The 19,575-nt window shown below is 43.9% G+C and overlaps 1 protein-coding gene across 1 annotated transcript in view; it reads left to right on the top strand.

The window, feature by feature from the left end:
* Positions 1 to 19,575, top strand: part of LOC146796853 (extracellular calcium-sensing receptor-like) — a 99,954-nt gene that overhangs the window by 64,332 nt on the left and 16,047 nt on the right. Inside the window, exons 6-7 of the mRNA XM_085631390.1 lie at positions 3,723 to 3,781; positions 17,091 to 17,236. Of these exons, the coding sequence (XP_085487516.1) occupies positions 3,723 to 3,781; positions 17,091 to 17,236 (205 nt within the window). The remainder of the gene's footprint in view (positions 1 to 3,722; positions 3,782 to 17,090; positions 17,237 to 19,575) is intronic.

Genomic DNA, 19,575 nt, shown 5'->3' with positions numbered 1-19,575 from the left:
ATGCTTTGGAAAAGGCTTGGGGTCTTTCCTCATAGGGTTAGGTGTGGCCATGTAGCATGTGAAAGCATTGGGGAGTCGGGCTACTCTGCTGGCTTGCCGAATTTCATGGAATTTTTATGCATGGAATTCCACATGGTTTAACTCCACAAGCTCTGCCCACCCCAAATGTCGATCTCGGTGGACGGATTACTCTGTCACAGATAACCACTCCATCGAAATATAAAACCCATTATATCCTATGCGATTTAAATTTCAGCGGATGGGATATCGGTCACCATTTTGACTGAGTAACCCGTCTGCTGAGATCTAAATCCGAAGGAAAACTTTTGACTGCGATCTAGCCCTCTGCTTATCATGTCTGTGTTTCATCGCAGCCGACATAAAACTTTAACTTTGTCCTGGTCCAGTGTGACTAGATAGCCGTGAGTGGATCTTTAAGCTTTTGATTTCAAATGCATGATTTGTGATTTAATCTTTAAAAATTCATATCTCCGGTTCCCTACATTGGATTTTTATTGCTTGGTGTTTTGAAGATAAACATATTCTCTATTTGTATGAATTGTTGTTGCATTGTTATTTGATGTGTCTTTTAAGTATTTTCTGTTTTGGTGATATTAAATTATTTACACATACCTGTCTCCTAACTTAATCCAAGCCGGACTGCTTGTTTGCTAAGGTACCAGCGGTTGAGAAAGGATTCATTAATTGAGACTTGACTGGACCTATTAGTGATCATGGTATTATGACTAACTGAAGGTGAATACCCCCACCTTCCTACATTTGGTGCACAGTGGTGGGATTCACATCTTGTGTTAAGTAACACCAACTCTGTATTTTAGTTGGACAACTACAATTGACCTAGTGCAAACATTGTTTGTACTTTTCAATGCAGAATACTATTAATTGATTAACCATTGTTTTTTCTAAATTGCTGATAAAGACCGTTATGGCCTGGCAGAAGCCCAGCTAGATGATCAACACTCTAACACAGATGAGTCCCCATAGGTAGAAGTATGGGGGAGGAAGACCCTAAACATCAGTGATGAGGACATTGAACACCTCTCCGCAAACACAGTGACCAGGACGTTGTCTAGAGCTAGTGGAGGAAGAAGATCCATCAGAGGTAAGCCAGATCTGTAATTTAGGGAAAGAGAGCTTGAGGCACAGCCGGCTTACATATTGCTAGAAGCAGAGACATTGGCCCTGGCCAAGAAGAAGTGGGCATGTGAGGAGAAGAGAACCACTAGGGCGGGTAGAGAAAAAAAAGGTGGAAGCAAACAGGAGACAGAAGTGTCCCAGAGTGGTGGGTTTGACCCAAGACTACCCAATGGGATTGTCCCTAAGTACCATGAGGGTGATATCATACACAAATGACTGACAGCTTTTGAGAGGGCCCTTAAGATGAGAAGAGTGAGCTCTGAGTATTGGGGTTTACTTTCATGGAAACTGATTCCAGTATCTGGGTGAGATAGGCTCTTAATCTTAGAGGGGGAGAAGGGGAATCATATCCTCACATGAAGCAGAGCTTAATAAGAAAAGTAGTTCTCCCCCCTAAGTAGGGTTGGTTTGAGCAATTCACGCTGCTCATGGAGTTTGAATGCAGGAACTCTGCATTCCACTTGGAATGTGGAGCTCCCAATAAATTGCGCCTTCTGCTGCATAGCAGAGTTTTATTTCTATTGGCACGCGCATGACTTGTTTTGGTGCAAGCGTGACAAGACTTGCCAGCCGCTAGCGAGTGCGTGTGAGAATTACCAGCCTCTAGCGCAGCTTCTGGCGCTTTGTCATGACACTGGCAAGCACAAGCGACAGTGGCTGCACCTAGAGCAGCTTCTCTACTCGGGAAGCAGAGAAATCTACTAAAAAATGCATTTTCGAGTTACTATTCTCCAACGGACCATTAAGGTGGTTTTTAGTGCAAAAAACTCTTTTTTTATTTTACTTTTTTCCCAACAAAAATGAAGGGGCCCAGAGACGTCAACTTCCTGTCCTGTCCAGTGGTCTCCTCCCAGTGCTTTGTCCATCTCCTTTTCATTGTTCATTCGGAGCAGGAAGGATCACTCTCTTTGTCTATGCATATATACACAATTGGATTTAAGAAAATTGTTTTTGAAATTTCATAAGTACGTTTAAATACTCTTGTATAAGGGTGTTGTTTATTTGACAGAGGGCATTCACCAGTGTTTATTTCTTCTTTTTTTGATTTTGAAAAATTATTGTGGTGGGTGGCCTTCAGTTTCAATAGGGGCCTAGTTATATTTTGGGGTTTAATTGTTCTCTTTTGTAAAGAAGCAATGTTGCACAGTTCAGTACATTTTTTCTATGTTTGTAAATTTGCTATTTCTTTTTTTATACTATGTGGCCTAGTCTGCCAAAGGGTCATCCAGTCAGTAGGCCCATTCCAGTACTAGTGATGGGTGCATGAAACAACTGTTTCTGTTTTATATGTAGTTTCAAAACATCATTTAGGGATGGGATGGCATTGGATTAATTTACAAATGTGGGATTTGTTTGTATTTCATGGTTTTTGTGTGTACAATAAGTTTATATGTGGGGTATTATTTGATGTCTTGGGAGGATGTGCAGTGACATGTATATTTTTATAGCTAAGATATTTTATGTTTTTGGGATTTCTGAATTAATGGTAGTGTTCTCTTCAGTGTTACCAATGCCTCCTTTGCCTGGCCAGTGTGTGTGTTTATGTGTATATGTGTGTGTGCATATGTGTGTATGTATGTTTCCCATAGACCATAATTTATCTTTGTTCTCCAAAGTTGGCCTGCATGTGTTCTTTGTTTGGGGCCAAGCCTCCTTGCTTGCTGCTTGGCAATGTGGTCAATGGCCATTTTCTATAGCCAGCCAGTGCACTTTTGCCATAGTCCTGCATGTGTTCTCTGGTGAGGTCATGCCTCCTTGCTTGCTGAACGGTCATGGAGTCGATGGCTATTTTCTGTATTCAACAAGTGTGTGTGTTTTCCATAGGCCACCATTTGTCCTTGCTTGCTCCTTGACCAAGTGGTTGTTGAACATGTTGTGTAGCCAGCCAGTGTGCTTTTGCCATAGGCCTGCATGTGTTGTTTGTTGTGACCATACCTCCTTGTTTGCTGCTTGACCATGTGGCCAGCGGCCATTGTGTGTAGCCAGTCAGTGTGCTTTTGCCGTAGGCCTGCATGTGTTGTGGCCATGCCTCCTTGCTTGCTGTTGTTGATTGAATACGTGGCCGGTGGCCATTTTGTAAAGTCACCCTTTTTCCAGTTTTCAAAGGGATATTGATAGGAGAGGGCTATGCCTTTTTGTATTTTACTTTTCCCTGATATCACTGTCATATTATGCTTGAGGATCATTTTGGCATTTGTGTATTAACAGTTTGATATATGCTTTTTGCATTTTTCACCGGCACGCTCTTGCCTCCCAACAGGGATGCATTACTAGAGGATACTTGTCCCATAGTATTCCCTGGGATTACCAGCAATTAGTTATTGTTCTTATTTTTCTTTTATTTGATTTTTTCATTTTATTTTATTGATTGTTAAAAAAAATCTATATTTCTTTTTTTACATCTTCCCACCAGCCATCGACCACCTGCTCGCCATAGAAGCACAGCTGCAAAATTGCATTCTTTCATTAACTATTATTCCATTTTCCCCTCGTCCCCCTGCCTGCATTAGGTGCCCACTACATAACAGCATTAATTTTTTAAGGATTATTCCACTTTTTCCTAGATCTCACAACAGACAGATGATGATGTGCTGCTCAACGCCCAGATGAATATTGTTGCTGTGTTTGTGCATTGTTTGTGTTTGCCACACCTTTCCCCAGATACCCTTTCCCACCCTATCCCATCCATTCATCAAACCCTAACCCTCCTCTCCTGGGCTGTGTGATTTATTGAGGTGTGACTTTATTTACACCATAAACAGATCATACACTTAGAGGAGAGGACGTGGTGAAAGAGACACCAGCTCACTGCAGGATCTTCCATTGTCTAAGCAATATCCCACATCCAGGCCCCATTTACCCACCCACACATAAAATGTATCCATATTTTTGATATAGAAGAACATCAGTCGGCAGCATCATCATTCAGGCCTTGTGTTGCATAAATGCATAACCTTGTCCACTCCAGACTTTCCACTTTTTCTGACTCAAGGATTTTATAACTTTAGTTTTAATTAATTGCCAACTCTGCATAGCTCAGAATAAGGTTAAAATTGCTAGTTTTTGTTATATTATCAAGGATTTGTTGATGTGTCATGGTGATGGTAATCTGGTCTCAATTTTTGTAAAGCTATGATATAGATATATAACCCACTAACTCTGTGTTTTTCTTACAATTTAGTTGCCTGTGATTAATAATCTTTTTGATTAATCCTACAGTTCACCTAGTTGGGAGTGGGACCTCGCTTGTGATGCCTTCTCTGATAGCTCACTAGCCTCGTACTACTTCCGTCACCATTAAGTATGGCACCTTGGGGAACTCTGCAGGAACTAAGGTTTTAAAAGATTGAGAGAAGTAGCAGTCATCACGTCATCTACTGAGGTAAGAGAACTATGGAGTTAAATAAATAAGTTTAGTTAGTAAGTAACTAACTAAGTAACTAACTTCTACTTCAGATAAGTAATTGTTTATCTTCATTATTGTAGGCAATATAGGTCATGACAATATGGTCGATAATAGTTTCAGAGGGTAGTAAGACAGGAGTATATAACTAACTTTAACTAAACAGTATACACTTTGATAAGCAGATTAAAATAAAACATGCTGCCCCAAAAGGCAGCAGCGCAAAGTTAGAGTGAAACACAAAAAACTGCATCAGGCATAAAGTATGATAAAATAATTTTCCTCTTTATTGTACAACAAAAGCATAACCCACCTTCTCCACCCACAGAAGGCCCACCCCTCTCCCCAAACAAATATATAAAGTCTCTCCAACTAATGGTCAAAGTAAACTTCCAACAATTAGTCCAAAACAAAGTGTAAAATTGTCACAACTGCCCTCACCAATTCCCACCGTCCCCAACCACAACAAATGTCCCTCCCACAAAATCAAAAAAATGTAAAAGGTCTAGAAGAGGGCATCCTCTACGCAGGGAAGAAATACAGGCTTTGCTCCAGCTGGGCCATCCTGCTCTCTAATTCGTCTATACGCTGAATGAAAGCGACAAGCAAGTGGCGGTCTGAGTGAAAGGGGGGATTAGGGCCCCTGACGCTGGCGGCGCTGCTGACACTGATGTGTTGGTCTGGAAGCTGGAGAAAGTGGCACTTGGGTGAGAGGCAGAAGCTTCCACCTTCTCTTCTTCCAGAGCCACAAGGAGGCTGTATTCTTTCTGGATAGTCTGGACAGCTAGGCCACTATCTCCTGCAGTTTCGTTAGTGGTGGTGGACCAACAGGAGTAGTAAAAAATCAAATAAATAAAAAAGACACATTGTAAACAATGATGTGCAAACACTTGTTCAAAATAAAATAGAGGCACAATTGCAGTACATTGCTGGCCACCTAGGACCATTGGAATTTGATGTAATTAGTAGAGTCACTGGGCCATTTTTTAACCAGATGTCTCACTGACTGCCTGGCTGAAAAGATTTAAGGCAGAAAATTACCAGATTAAAAAAGAGTGATTTTGTTTTTTTTCTATGAAAGTCTTTCGTAGGAAAAAAACTGAAATTTGTGTGGAAAAATAACCATAAATGACCTCTCATTCATGAGTAAGGCATTATGCACCATGGAGTACAAGTTGTTTTGCTAAATTAATGGAGGCATGCTAGCCAGCACATTAGGTACTTTGCTGCATTTTTCATTCTTCTATAGTCACCATGATTTAAGCTTTACTTTTTTCATCCATCTTTCACCCAAATTTCCAATCCATATATCTATTCATATATCGATCCATTCAGTATCCACACTTTCAACCAACCTTTTGTCCATCCATCCATTTAACCACCCGCGCATCCTTTCAAGCATCCATGCATCCTTTCACTATTTCGCCCATCCTTTCTTTTAACCTTCCATTCTTTCCTCTTTCCATCCAGCCATCATTTGTAGCATTCATCATGTGAGCTTTTGCTGAGTTGTAGAAAGAAGAGGCCATAAGAACCGAACCAACACTGTAGCTGCTAAAGCAGGCGTTCATGAGTCTCACATCACTGCTACCACTGTGTCTCCCCCTCCAACTTCCTCCACAGCAGAACTTGGCCAAGCACTGGTGGTTTGTGCGGGTAGAAAAACAAATGACTCATTTTTTTGATGCCAATATTGTTGTTTTTGATCAAAAGAATACAACTGCAATACATCACTAAAGTTCGGTTAGCAGTATCAAAAATATCACTTTGTGCAATTTTGTTGGTTGACAAGGTTAGAAAATTCAGGTAGTCAAGCCAACCACAAATGTTTCATAATGGAGGGGCAGAGATATAGCCTACGATTCTGACAATAAGTCACTGAAACACATTGAAAGGGTGGAATAATGGTCAATGCAGAACATCTGGTGTTGGTTGGCAAATGCAATGTGTCCTCATACTTTCCAGCCATGCTGCACTGTCATGGAAACTGCTGGTATACTGTATAAATGAATTACAGCACAACATTGGGTGGGGGTCCATGACTATGGCAACTCTCTTGTTAACTGTTAGAGCATGAGCTAGAAAAATAAAGCCTTCTCAACAATCATGCGCGGTGAAAAATACTAGCTTCCTTGAGCCTGCAATCTTCACAGTAGACAGTAGAGTACCAAAAATATGTTCTTAGTCTGACATTACCACAAGATATGTAGGGCAGAGGGGAAGCTTACTAACAGAGCAGAAGAAAACTAGAGTCTAGTGCAGAGAGGAGAAAGTCACAAAAACATGAAATATGGATAAAAAGATAATGAACGGAAAACAAGCATCAAACAAAAACTGGATAGGTGAGTTGGAAAAAAGGAGACAATATAAAAAAATATAAACAAGGCAAAATTAAAAGTAGTATAATAGTGGGAAGAGGTAAACGTTAAGGAAATTATAAATAATAAGACTTTCTGGGATGAGCAGAAACTTTGGCAGCTGCACTACTGGTCACCTCCTCGCTGGCTCGCGGACCGGCCTCTGAGCTGTTCCTCTTCTTGCCCTAGGGTACAGAATGAATAAGAAATAAAGAAAATTAAAAACAATAGATTACTTAGTGGTACAGTAGTTAATCTCACCAACAATATTTTGACAGGCAAACACAGTAGCATTTGACTTTTCTAAATCAGATCCCCTATAGTACTAGTCTTGACTAATGAATTGGCCATACTAATTCTAAAATCCCTATTCAAAATTTCCTTAACAAAAACTACATTTGGAACTAATCCATTTGAATGAATGATCTTTGATTCTTTTCTCATTTCTCAACCCTATAGATGGGATAACTCGGTCTCCCTTTTTTGCAATGCATATATGCATAATGCACATCAATGAGAGCTTGCTTGGGACTGTACAAGCTAAATAAAGAAAGTCACAGAGAAAGCTAACTCACTATCACTAATTCACTATCTTGATCGTAGGAGGACAGTGGAGTCAGCAATGGCTTCTTAAATAATCTGCCAGAGCAAACACAGATGAGTATGATCAGGTAGCGCCAAACACCTGACTAGCCCAAACAGGATCACTTGATAATAACTTAAACTTAACTTACTTTTGAGTGTGATCAGCATGCTATTCATAAAAAAAAGTTAGCATTGTAGAGCATAAACACAAAAAATAATTACTCACCGAGCCCCGTAATCTCTACACCAAGCAAGTCAAGCAGGTCCTGCTCGTAGTCAATGATATTGGCCCAGTGGTGCATCAGCTGCTGTTGGGTGCACTGAACTTGGGTGGTGTCTTGCACCACCTGACCTAATCAGTGTAACGCTCTCCCCATGCACAGCTCTGCCACTGAGTGCTGCCCCCAAGCCCTGAACACTCTACTGTTGAGTGTTTGAGGCCCTCTTCCACCTGCAGGCTCCTGCTTGTGCCTCATTCCTTGTGGTCCAGTGTGAGAGTACTCCGCTGTTAGGCCTCTATTGCCTTTTTCACTGTGCCCTCTTCTGCTCTCTCTCTTCCCTTTACATCATTCTCCCATGTTTTCTCCCTGCCGCTGCCGCCCCAGCTGCCCCTCCCCCTCCAGTGTGACCTTCCCACCTCCCTGCTGACCCACCTTCCCCCCAATCCCTACTTAATGGTGGCCGCTGTGCAGCCAAGCAGCAGCCTTGCTGCTGGCATGCCACAGGCAAGCCCAACTAGGCTCAATTGCGACCTGCGCCTGGGACCCTGGTTCTCCGACTCGCCTCTGCTACAACTCCAGCACCCTCCCAGATCTCAACCCTGGACCCAATGCCAACTGCCTGCGCTTGACGGCGAACAACACCCTCTATCCTGTCTTTGCTGTCCCTGCACCGTCACCCACCTCCGTACCCTAGCAGCATCTCCCAGCCTACCAGACTTCACCACTCACAAACCACTCAACTGCATCCTCCTCAAAGTACTCTCCCTACAAAAGCATGCCATTGAAATCTGGGACCTCCTCAACTCCTACTCGCCTGATATTGCCTTCCCCTTAGAGACCTGGACCAATGCCAACTCTGCACCTGACTTTCCTATCACCATTCCAGCTGAATGCAAAACCCTATGCAAGGACTGCCCCATCCATCCAGGAGGAGGCATCGCCATCATCTACAAAAACACCCACAAAATGACCACCATCCTAGACGACACAATGTCCCTCACGGAGTGCCTCCACTTCCACTTCCAGATCTAGACTAACCCTCCATGGATTCCTCATCTACAGGTCACCCAGCCCCCACACTCCCTTCACTGATACCATCACTGACCTCATCACACTCCACTCCCTCACCTCCACAGACAACATCCTCCTCGGAGACCTAAATTTCCACCTGGACAACTACGACAAGTAAAACACCGCCTCCCTCCTAGAGAACCTCACCAACAGAGGAGCAGCAACTAGTCACCACCCCCATGCACACTGCGGGACACACACTCGACCCTTCTTCACCAAAGGAAACAGCGTCTCCTACAGCCACACCATGGAACCCCTCTGGACAGATGACCACTGCATCCACTTCTTCAAAAAAAAAACACCATACACAAGCATGCCTACCACCTCCCCGCACCTCCCCACAGAAGCTAGAACAAGGTCACCGAAGACTAGCTCACCTCTGCCCTCGTCAACACCCCACCACCGACTATAGTAGACACAAACACCGCCACACGTAACCTCTACCGCTGGATCATCAACTGCACAGACACCTTCACCCCTTCAAGAAAGCCACCAGAAGACATATGAAGAAAGTGAGCTGGTTCACCCCTGTACTCCAAGAATCCAGACGCCCAAAATGACTAAGGGTAGGTGGAGCTCGCAGAGTTGCACTACGCGAAATTCAGCAGAGCTGCATAAAAACTCCATGGAATTCTGTGGAGTTCTGCTCTGCCCTCCCCTATATTTAATTATTGACCATTAGAGGTGGGGACAGACAAGTCCCTCACCCTCCTCTCACTCAAAACACCCTGCAGCCTTTAGGCTGCACACAGGATTGGGCGATGTGGGAGGGGGTCTCCACCTCTACTCTATGCCCAGCAGCTCATGCTGAAGATGTAACTGGTACAAAAGACACATCACACATGTTGTCTGGTGTGGAGCTCCATCACTGCTATATCAAAACCTTACATTGTTTTTTGTCCTAGATCTGTCTAGCTTCATTCTCTCCTTCTGTTCGTGCACTGTGCATCTGCCTATTCGAAACAATCCCACCACCCCCACATACACACACGCTTTTTAATGTTTGGACCTCTTTCTTCCTGGAGCAGGACCACCCTCCCCACCCCCCAACACATCTGAATAGTCTGATTGTGCAATAAATCTAAGCGAAAGGCCCCCCTTAAAAGTAATTTGAGGTCCAAGAGAAAGGGGGAAAAAACTAAAAATATTAAAGAAAGGCTCTTTCAGGACCTATGTTATTTTATTTGAGACTACAAAGAGTTCTCACCTGCCAACAACAGAAAAATTTAAACAAAGAAATCCATATATTTATTAACAATTTTTATTTATGTTTTTTTAAATTTTATAAACACTCATTGAGAAATTTTCTCCATTATTTTCTTAACTTATCACATATATGTTCAATTGATAGTATCCAAAACCCTAACACATGATCCCGTAGCTAATCATATAAAAAAAACAATTCATACTCTCACACATACATCAGTCATACTCATATTAAAATATAGCATTAAACATTTGGTTGTTTGGCATAGTCTCCAGGACAAAGAAGTAACAGCAAATACAGTTGTTTCAGATAGTATTGAGTCTCTGGGGACCTCTCCTCTGGATGGAAAGGGGCCTACGCGCGTTTCGGTGACAAAACACCTTCTTCAGGGCCACCAACAGGAGGGGCAACAAGCCATAAATGATGTGAAGGAATCTGTAAAGGGTTAATTATAATAATTATAAATAAGGCAGGTAGTGTATTTTAACAAAATTTATAGACTTCATACTGTAATTGTGAATCTGGGATCACTCAGATATTTTACAAAGAACCAGCATGATTTAATTCTGTATGTATATAGCTTACATCTTTAGAGTGACTAAAAGGATAGCCCCTACACCAGAAAGGTAAGTGAAATTCAATAGTAAGAGTCATCTAGTTATCAAGGTACTTTGTTGTTTATAAACCTTTTTCATTTTTTCCTTTTTTAATTCTTACTATTGAATTTCACTTACCTTTCTGGTGTAGGGGCTATCCTTTTAGTCCCCCTATCAACAAATCACCCTCGGGCAAATTAAGTATGTGTGTTTCCAAGTCGGCCAAGGTCGAGGGGTGCAGTCTAGGTGGTACATGGAGGGACATTATGGTAAGTAACCTTCCCTCCCAGTTTCCCGACAGAGTCACAAACCTACCAAGTGCGTCATGTGACACAGTTTAGATCTGTAAGGGGGATGAATTATGGATGAGAATGCCCAACCCCGTGACCCCCTGGTGTAACCAGCTTGAGCAACCAATTTGTAGCCGCATTGGTTGAGGTTCCTTGATTATGGGTTTCCTGCAATAAAACAACGTCAGGGGCCTGTCTTTTCAAATATTGCAATACTATTACCCGTTTTATTCTATCCCCCAACACGTTGACGTTCCATGAAAGTATCTTTATTCAAACCACCTGTGAAGCCATATTAAGGTCGTTGTTCATTCAGTTGCTTTGGATTATGCCTCAGGGGGCCGGAGAAAGTGGTTGCACTAATCTAAATCTTCCTCCTCTGCGGAATGCAAGCCGCTCTGCATTCCATTTTGTTGAAAGTCACAAACGTGGTCGTCTACCCACCAATTTGCAAATGCACCATGCACTGTGACACACTCCACCATATAACATAGTAAACGTTAAACATTTCAGTAACAGTCCCGCAAATACCTTTCCCATCCCATCGCACCTCACTGCAACGTGGACTTAAAACCGCCCACCTCCAACTATGCAGAGTGCCTGTTTATCCCTTCCCTTTGAACCTTGCGTAGAGGAACGTGTCCAAGTCGAAACCTTACAAAGAGTCATTCATCCCTAAATTCACTTCCTTTTAAGCCCTTATCTTACATTTTTTTAAAACAAAGCAATATGTGCCAAGTGCACTATGTTTAACATTACTGCACTCCCAGCTCTGTATTGTAGGTGAGGAGCCGAGTGGTCCCAAATTCTAATATATGACTCCCTTCCCCATATTCAGTTTACTTAACTGACTTTGGTTTCTTTATTGCCAAACAAACAGTTTTCCTTGACGTCTCTATGGCCCACTCACAATTCAATAATTATCCGGCAGACCACTTCTCTATTTATTTGTGCCATTTTGACCCAGTTCCTTTCGAGGGCCGTCCTTGAGTTCTCGGGTATTGTGTTGACCTTCTTGCCCCTGCATATGTCTTCGTGAGTTGGGTCTTTGGGATCCTGGGGTTTTTGACCCCTCAAGCCAGTCTCAGGTCTCCTCATGGACCAGAAAGAATCTGATCCCCCTTCCGCAAACACCCGTAATTTTGCCGGGAAGAGCATAGCGTATTTTAGGTTCTTTTCTCGAAGGATACGTTTCAACTCCAGGATGGATCGTCGCATCTTCTGGACCTTCCCTGTGAAGTCAGGAAAGAAAGGGATAGCAGAATTTTCTACTTTCAGTGGAGGGACAGTACGCGCAGTTTGTAGTATTAGGTCCCTGTCCATATAGTTGAATATTCTGGCGAGAATGGGGCGTGGGGGCGCACCTGGTTTAGGAGGTCCTCCGGACACCCTGTTGGCATGCTCCACCGAGAAGTATTGGGAGAGAGCGCGGGGCTGTAAGTGATTCTGTATCAAGTCTTCTACAAACAAGTCCGTGGTCGGTCCTTCAGTCCTCTCTGGTACTCCCAGGATACGTTATTGCTTCGAGCTCGCCCTTTGTAATCTTCGAGTTTTGCTTCCAGGTCCGCTGTCATGGCCTTGAGTTTCTCCACTGTTCCTTCCTGTGTTTTTGTGGAAGACTGGAGTGAGATAACAGAGACTTCCGTTGTTTTCACTCTTTCTCCCAAATTGCACAGGTCAGCATGTATTAGCGTCATCTCAGTTGTGAATGAGGCAATTTTATGTTTGAGCGTGGAGCGTACCCCTTGTGTCCTGCAAGGTCAGGGCAACCTCCTCTGACTGTTGCTTTGTGCTCTCTGTTTCATTTTTGTCCTCCCCAGATTCGGCCTTGAAGTTATGACGTAGGGTCACACTTAAACATTGTCTCTGTGTATGATAGTCAAAGGTTCAGTGTGGCCCTTTTGCCTCGCTCGTCTATATTATTACTGCAACGTGAAGGTGAGTATTATTGTATATGGCTTGTGAGTTCGCTTTGGATGGTCACCAGGCGCCTCCTGTATATCACCCAATATGACGGCACCTCACGGGGGACTCCAATCCTGTGATATATTGTAATGTGTCACTTCTTATGGGGTCCACTTTCTATCTCTCACGACCACTTCAGACTGCCGCCACCCACCTAAGTACTGGCCATGTGTATCTTGCTGTCCCCTATTAATATTGTTTATGATCTCCAAGTGGGTCCACCCTTAGTTTATGCTCCTCACCTCAATGTTGGGCTTTCCTGAGCCAGGGGTCATTTCCGCTGCACAGTCCGGGGGGCCCGTCACAGCATGTCCCTTGTTGCCTCCCCACCATGTCTATATTCATCTTTTTTGTCCTGGGTGAGTCGTGAACTGCGTGCCAATGGGCCCCGACTGCTTAGGCTGCTTTTCTTTGGTTTGGCTTGTCCCTCAAGATCGTGGGTGGCCTATGCTCAGCAGTTTTTCATGCCCCCTGATCACCTGTTCTTCAGCGACCAAAACTGGTGGGAAGAGGTTGGGAACCAGCAAGTCTAGCCCCAGCGGAGCGCACAACGCAGGCAGATGCCTTCCAGGGCATCGGTGGTTCAGGGGCTCCGCCCGTCGACCTTCCTGGTCCACGGCCACTCCTGCTTACCTCAGCCCAGATGGGCCTTGATTGCTGCGGCTGCTTTTCTTTTGTTGGACCCGTCTGTCGAGATCGCAGCCAGCCCCCGCTCTGCGATTTTTCGTGCCCCCGCCAATCGCCTGCTTGTCAGCAACCAGAACCGGGGGGGAAGAGCTAGGAACCAGCAAGCCTACCCCCTGTGGCACGCACCATGCAGGCCAACGCCTCCTTGGGCATCTGTGGTTCAGGGGCTCCACCCGTCGATTCCCCCGGTCCACGGCCGCTCCCCCGTACCTAAGCTCAGACAAGTCAGAAGATCACGATCTTCGGTCTAAGTCATCCCAGCACCCTCCGGACGACAAGGGAGGTAGTTATCAAGGGCTGTATTTGGATAATTGTAGCAGATTTTAGGGTTAATTTCTTGGAGCTCTACTCCGGTGCAGCCATCTTAGTTGCCGGCTGGCCACTCCCCCCTATATATGGTGCATTCTTGCTCTCTGACTGCACTAGCTCCTAATCTGATGCTGTGTGCCAACCCAGGCACCCTTACATCATTGTGCAAGGGTACCTATGTTTTAGGCAGGATTGTTTTGTGCAGGAACAGGCACCTTACCGTACAAAAACAATCCTTAGAGACAGTTTCCTCCTTCTAAGTGTGCTGCAGAATGCAGCACACTTAGAAATAGGAAACAATGAGGAGACATAAAGATATTTCTCCTCAATGTGCCTCAGTTGGGAAAGCCTACAATTCTGATGCTTTCCAAGGTCTACTAGTGTTAGTAAATCTGGGAATGCATCAAAATGCATTGGTTTATGCATGGGAACACCCACGTTCCCCCACATAAAGCCCTACCATACAGTGTAACACATGGCGTCGACTTGCACTGCCTTAGAGTTATGCACGGTGGCCTTGCATGGTTTGGTAAATCTAAGTTTGAATCACTCTGTGTACCATCAATCAATCAAGCATTTGTATAGCGCCCTACTCACCCGGAGGGTCTCAAGGCGCTTGTGGAGGGGGACTTGCTACTGCTCGAACAGCCAGGTCTTGAGTTGCTTCCTGAAGGCGAGGTGGTCTTGGGTCAGGCGGAGGTGGGTGGGGAGGGAGTTCCACGTCTTGGCGGCCAGGTAGGAGAAGGATCTTCCTCCCGTTGTGGCTCTTCGGATGCGGGGGACGGTGGCGAGGGCGTGGCTGGTCGATCGAAGCTGGCGGGTGGGAGTGTAGAAGTTGAGGCGGTCGTTGAGGTATCTTGGTCCTTGGTTGTGGAGAGCTTTGTGTGCGTGGGTGAGGAGTCGGAACGTGATTCTTTTGTTGACGGGGAGCCAGTGCAGGTTTCTCAGGTGTGCAGAGATGTGGCTGTGTCGGGGAATGTCCAGGATGAGTCGTGCTGATGCATTCTGAATGCGCTGGAGTCTTTTCTGTAGTTTGGCCGTGGTCCCAGCGTAGAGGGCGTTCCCGTAGTCCAGTCAGCTTACTCTTGTGTGGGTGGGTCATGCCTCTTCCTAAACCCCTACCTGATCCTCTCTAAACACAAATGACTCTTTTTTGTAATCTTTGCTCGCTGGAGCAGCCAAATATGAAAAGGGTGAATAATGAAAGCAAAATACTTGTAATAAACAGTTGAATATGTTAAAAGGCACATAAACACTTGGGCCGAATTACGACTACAACGGTCCAACAGACCGCCTTAGTCGGGATGGTGGTCTGACAACCGCGGGACTGCAGGACCACCCGCTGTATTACAACTGAGATGGTTAAACCGCTATTAGACCACATCAACCGCCAAGGAAGCTCATTCCCTGGGGTTCAAGCAGCAGTCTGAAGGCTGCAATATGCCATATTACGAATTTCCTTACTGCCGCTGGTGTCATGGAGGTTCTTCCTTCATGTTACTGGAGGCAGTGAGGTAAGAAAGAGGGCTCTACAGGGCCCCCTTTTGCCCCTGTGCATGGGGGTGCATGCAGGGGCACATAGTGTGCCCCCTGTTTGTATGCACCTCCAGTTCCAGGACAGCATGGAGTTTATGGTCCATACCATACTGGAACGCACTTTAGCTGGCCCGCAGCGCTGCCTTCCTTAGACACTCCTATGAGGCTTTCAAAAGCATCGCTATAGGCTAGCCGCTACAGGGCCGCCCGCCGGACTTAAATCCGGTGGGCAAAGCGCGGGCGGGTTTGGCAGTGCTGGAGAAGGGCGGAATGCATAGCGGCTCACTGCAGAGCGACAAAGATGTCATCAGGCCCACAGGGCACACAGTTGCCAATGTTATTCATGCTAGTATCTAAAACCACATTTAAAATAACCTGTGAGGAATTGAAAGGGGAAACGTGTATTTTGTATACTGTTATGGTGCATGAGATAAAGAAGTATAAAGAAGTGTGATAGTGTGCTCACTAGTTATGGCCTGACCACTAATATAATGCAGAAGTGTCTCTTTATGATCTTTCTTTCTCATTGTTTGCCTCATACACTCTCACAAACCCCACACACCCACTCTCTCACAGGTGCCGAGGTCTGTCTGCAGTGAAAGCTGTCCAGCCGGATACAGGATTTCAGCTATAGCAGGGCGTCCTATCTGCTGTTTCAACTGTGTGCCTTGCCCCGATGGAAGCATCACCAATGACTCAGGTGAATTCATTCACAAACTCACAACAATACTTTAAGATATGAATACAAAAGTTTATGGACTGAAGTGTGATAGTGTATGCCACTAGGCTGAAGTAAAGTAAGTGCAACAATTAAAAGCAAGTTAGAGGTGATAGCTGCTCATAGTGCATTGCTGACTGACCTATAAAGCTCTGCTCCGGAATCCTTGAAAACAGGGGTGCAAATTGGACCTGTTGATTAACAGTAGGGTGAAATTCAATGACATGATCCCCAACCGATAACAGCTCCACTGGCTTCATTTTCAAGCATGTGTTTTGTTCAAATCAGGCTGGGTGAGCATTTTGACAGAATACTGAAAAACATATTTTGTGATACAGAAATATTGTGGCAGGAATTTTGCGATATAAAAAATATTGTGGACAGATATTTCAAAGGTAACCATATTGATTTTAGTGCTTTTATAATATTGTTGTGAAATATATTGCTTAATAAACTATTATTGTATAAAATGTTATTTTTAGCAATATTCTTATTAAATAGTTGTGGTAGTTCTGATAATTATTTCAGGTATTGAATGTTAAAATCATATGATGTTATGTATATAAATTTTACAATGTTATTTTCAGTTTTTGTTGTATTAATTGACAAATTGTTAGATTAAAATACATGCTTAATAATGTATTTAGAAGCATTATGTGGGGTTTATATTCTAGTTGACTGGGTTATTATAACTGAAGCGTGGGCCAATGAAACCCCTGGTCCAGACTCAGTCGATGCCATTCCGACAAATTACTCAATCCTAAGAGTGGACAGGGTGATTAGTCCTGGCGGGGGATTGGCTCTTGTGTTTAAAACTCAGTATAAATGTCTCTTCGAGTATTTAAAGACTTGTCAAGCACTGCATTTTAAGCTTATACTATCAGCTACCTGTTCCCTTGGAGGTTCGCTAGTATATAGACCTCCAGGACCCAGACTCCCTTTTTTAAATGAGCTAAGATACCTCATATAACTTTTTATGATTAATAGGTGCTTGACCATCCTGGGCGATTTTAATTTTCATCTTGAAGAGAACAACAACCAAGACTCTCTAGCACTTATCAAAACCTTGTCCAGCTTGGGAACGACTAAACTGGTGAAAGCCCCCACACTAGAGGCAGGTCACAACCTAGATGGTATATTTTCTAGGGTGTCCTATCAATCAGTCATTCCCCTAAGCTGGTTAACCATGGAGCAGTCACTTTTTCTTTTATGTCTTCCTCCACATTTAGAAGTTGCCAGCCCCCTAAGAGTAAATCCTGGGTAAGAAATTGGAAAGTGGTTTTGGTTGAAGCCTTGTCCAACACTCTGGATGGCATACCCGTTGAGATTTCGGAAGATGTAGACAAAGGTTCTGATGCTTTTGCTAAGTGACTGGAGATCGCAACCAACAGGCTAGCCCTCTTAGCGAAGTCATGAAAAAAAGGCTTTCTCCATCAGCCCTTTGGCATAATCGTAGACTGCTCAAGCAGGTGTGTCTCCGAAAAGAGCGAATCTGGAGGAACAACCAGGAAGAGCAAGAAAAAGTCATCTATAGGAATCAAATTAGGGAATAAAATTTAGCTCTGACTGAAGAGAAATCTAAATATTGCACTCAGAAAATTGAAAATGCTACTTCTGCCAAAGAAGGGTGATCCAACAGATCAACCCCTCCGGCTGCTGGAGAGCAGAGCACGAAGATTCAAAAAAATTCTGCAACCAGCTAGCTTATTTCTTTCAATCTAAAATTGTTGACATCTCTGATGGTTTTGAAGTGCTTAAACCCTCAAATCTGCATGCACAGTAAGCCCCAGTTAGAGAGCCTCAACCAGTACCCTCCAAGACGTCTGAGCATCAGGACCAAGAGCCTAAATTAGTCTCACCCTTCCCCTCCCTTACCCCTAAGGGGGCCAAGCAATACATCCTTAATACTAAATCTGGGTCAACTCTGGAATTCTATCCACCAGCAATCCTACACGTGGTATCCAGCATTGTGTCTCAACCACCTTCTATTTTGATGAACACAGCTATTCTTTCCAGGTCTTAACCCCGGAGATGGAAGGAGGCAGTCATCTTGCCCCTTCTAAACAAAAAATTATCTCAATATAGTAAGGACTGTAAAACTATTGCCCTAATTCTCTGCTTGTGTGTCCTGCTAAAATTCTAGAGAAACATCTAAATATCCCCCGATGGAATTTGTAGAACAGCAGGGATGGCTGAACAATTCTCAGTTCGGTTTCAGGAAGTATCATGGACCTGGAACTTCCCTGAACTCAGCCGCGGATTGTATACTCCTTTATCTATGTACAGCATTTGTTACCATCTCGCCCTTGCTGCTGATTGAGCGCCTACAAGATATGGGTTTCACACATCAAGTTTTTGCCCTTCTGTCTTCTATCCCTAGGGATCATTCGCAGAGGGTGATGTTACAGCAGTTCGACTCAGAGTTTTTTTCCCCTGCCATGTGGAGTGCTGCAGCGCTCATCATTAAGCCCCATGCTCTTTAACCTCTATGTGTCAACACTTGCGGATATAAGGCAGGATTAGGGATGCAGGTGCAATTATATGCTGATGATACACAGATTATTCTGTCAGTTCCCAAGAACTTAACCACAACGGCAGAAAACTTCTCTCAATGCACGTCAGCAGTGGCAGACTGGATGGGATGGAATTCTCCGAAATTAAATGGTGACAAAACTAAGGGTTAGCTCTTTGGCCCATGCTCATTGAGCTGGAATAGTAATTGGTGGCCAGACACCTTAGGCATATGTCCCATCCCAGTGGGGAAAGACAAACAAATTGGAATTTTTCTATATACTGAATTTACACTCAATGCCTAGGGCAATCACACTGTAGCAACCTGTTTCTGGCTCATAAGCATGCTTAGGAAAACCTTTCCTCTTATCCCTCAGTCAGCACGAAAGCAGGTTGCAATAGCTCTGGTTATGTCCAGATTGGACTATTGTAATTCTCTCTTTCTGGACTCCAACATCAGCACTCAGCACACACTCCAAGTAGTATAGAATCTGTTTGTGCATTCTCGGCGATCTAAAATATTGAATGTATATCTAAAATATCTAGAAGGATGCATAAACATTAATCAACAATGTGCAAAGTCAAGAGGTTTCCAGTGTAATTTAAAAAAACATGATGACTTGAGCTATCTATAAATTGTCTTTAATTCTATAGTGCAGGAGGGCTGACCATTAGAGATAGGGCTTGCAGCAGCAAGGGAAAGTTTTTGTTGTTTCAAACTTAAAACTAAAGCACAGTGAGATAATCAGGGGCATGGCCATTTAGTCTATCAGTATGTGAGATTAGCAAATTGTTCTAATCTAACCAAAGAGCCATGCTGGTCATGACGGACATAAAGGCTTATGGTACATTTAAGCAATCATCAGTGCTTTTAAGTGAGTACAGAGAATTTTAAGATTGTCTATGTGCAAAATAGCAAGTTCAGGCCACAGTAACTTTGCCCCCTAACCTTGAGGTGACC

This window comes from Triturus cristatus, chromosome 10 (assembly GCF_964204655.1).
Source record: "Triturus cristatus chromosome 10, aTriCri1.1, whole genome shotgun sequence".
Classification (NCBI taxonomy): Eukaryota; Metazoa; Chordata; class Amphibia; order Caudata; family Salamandridae; genus Triturus; species Triturus cristatus.
This window is presented reverse-complemented; position numbering and strand designations above follow the sequence as displayed.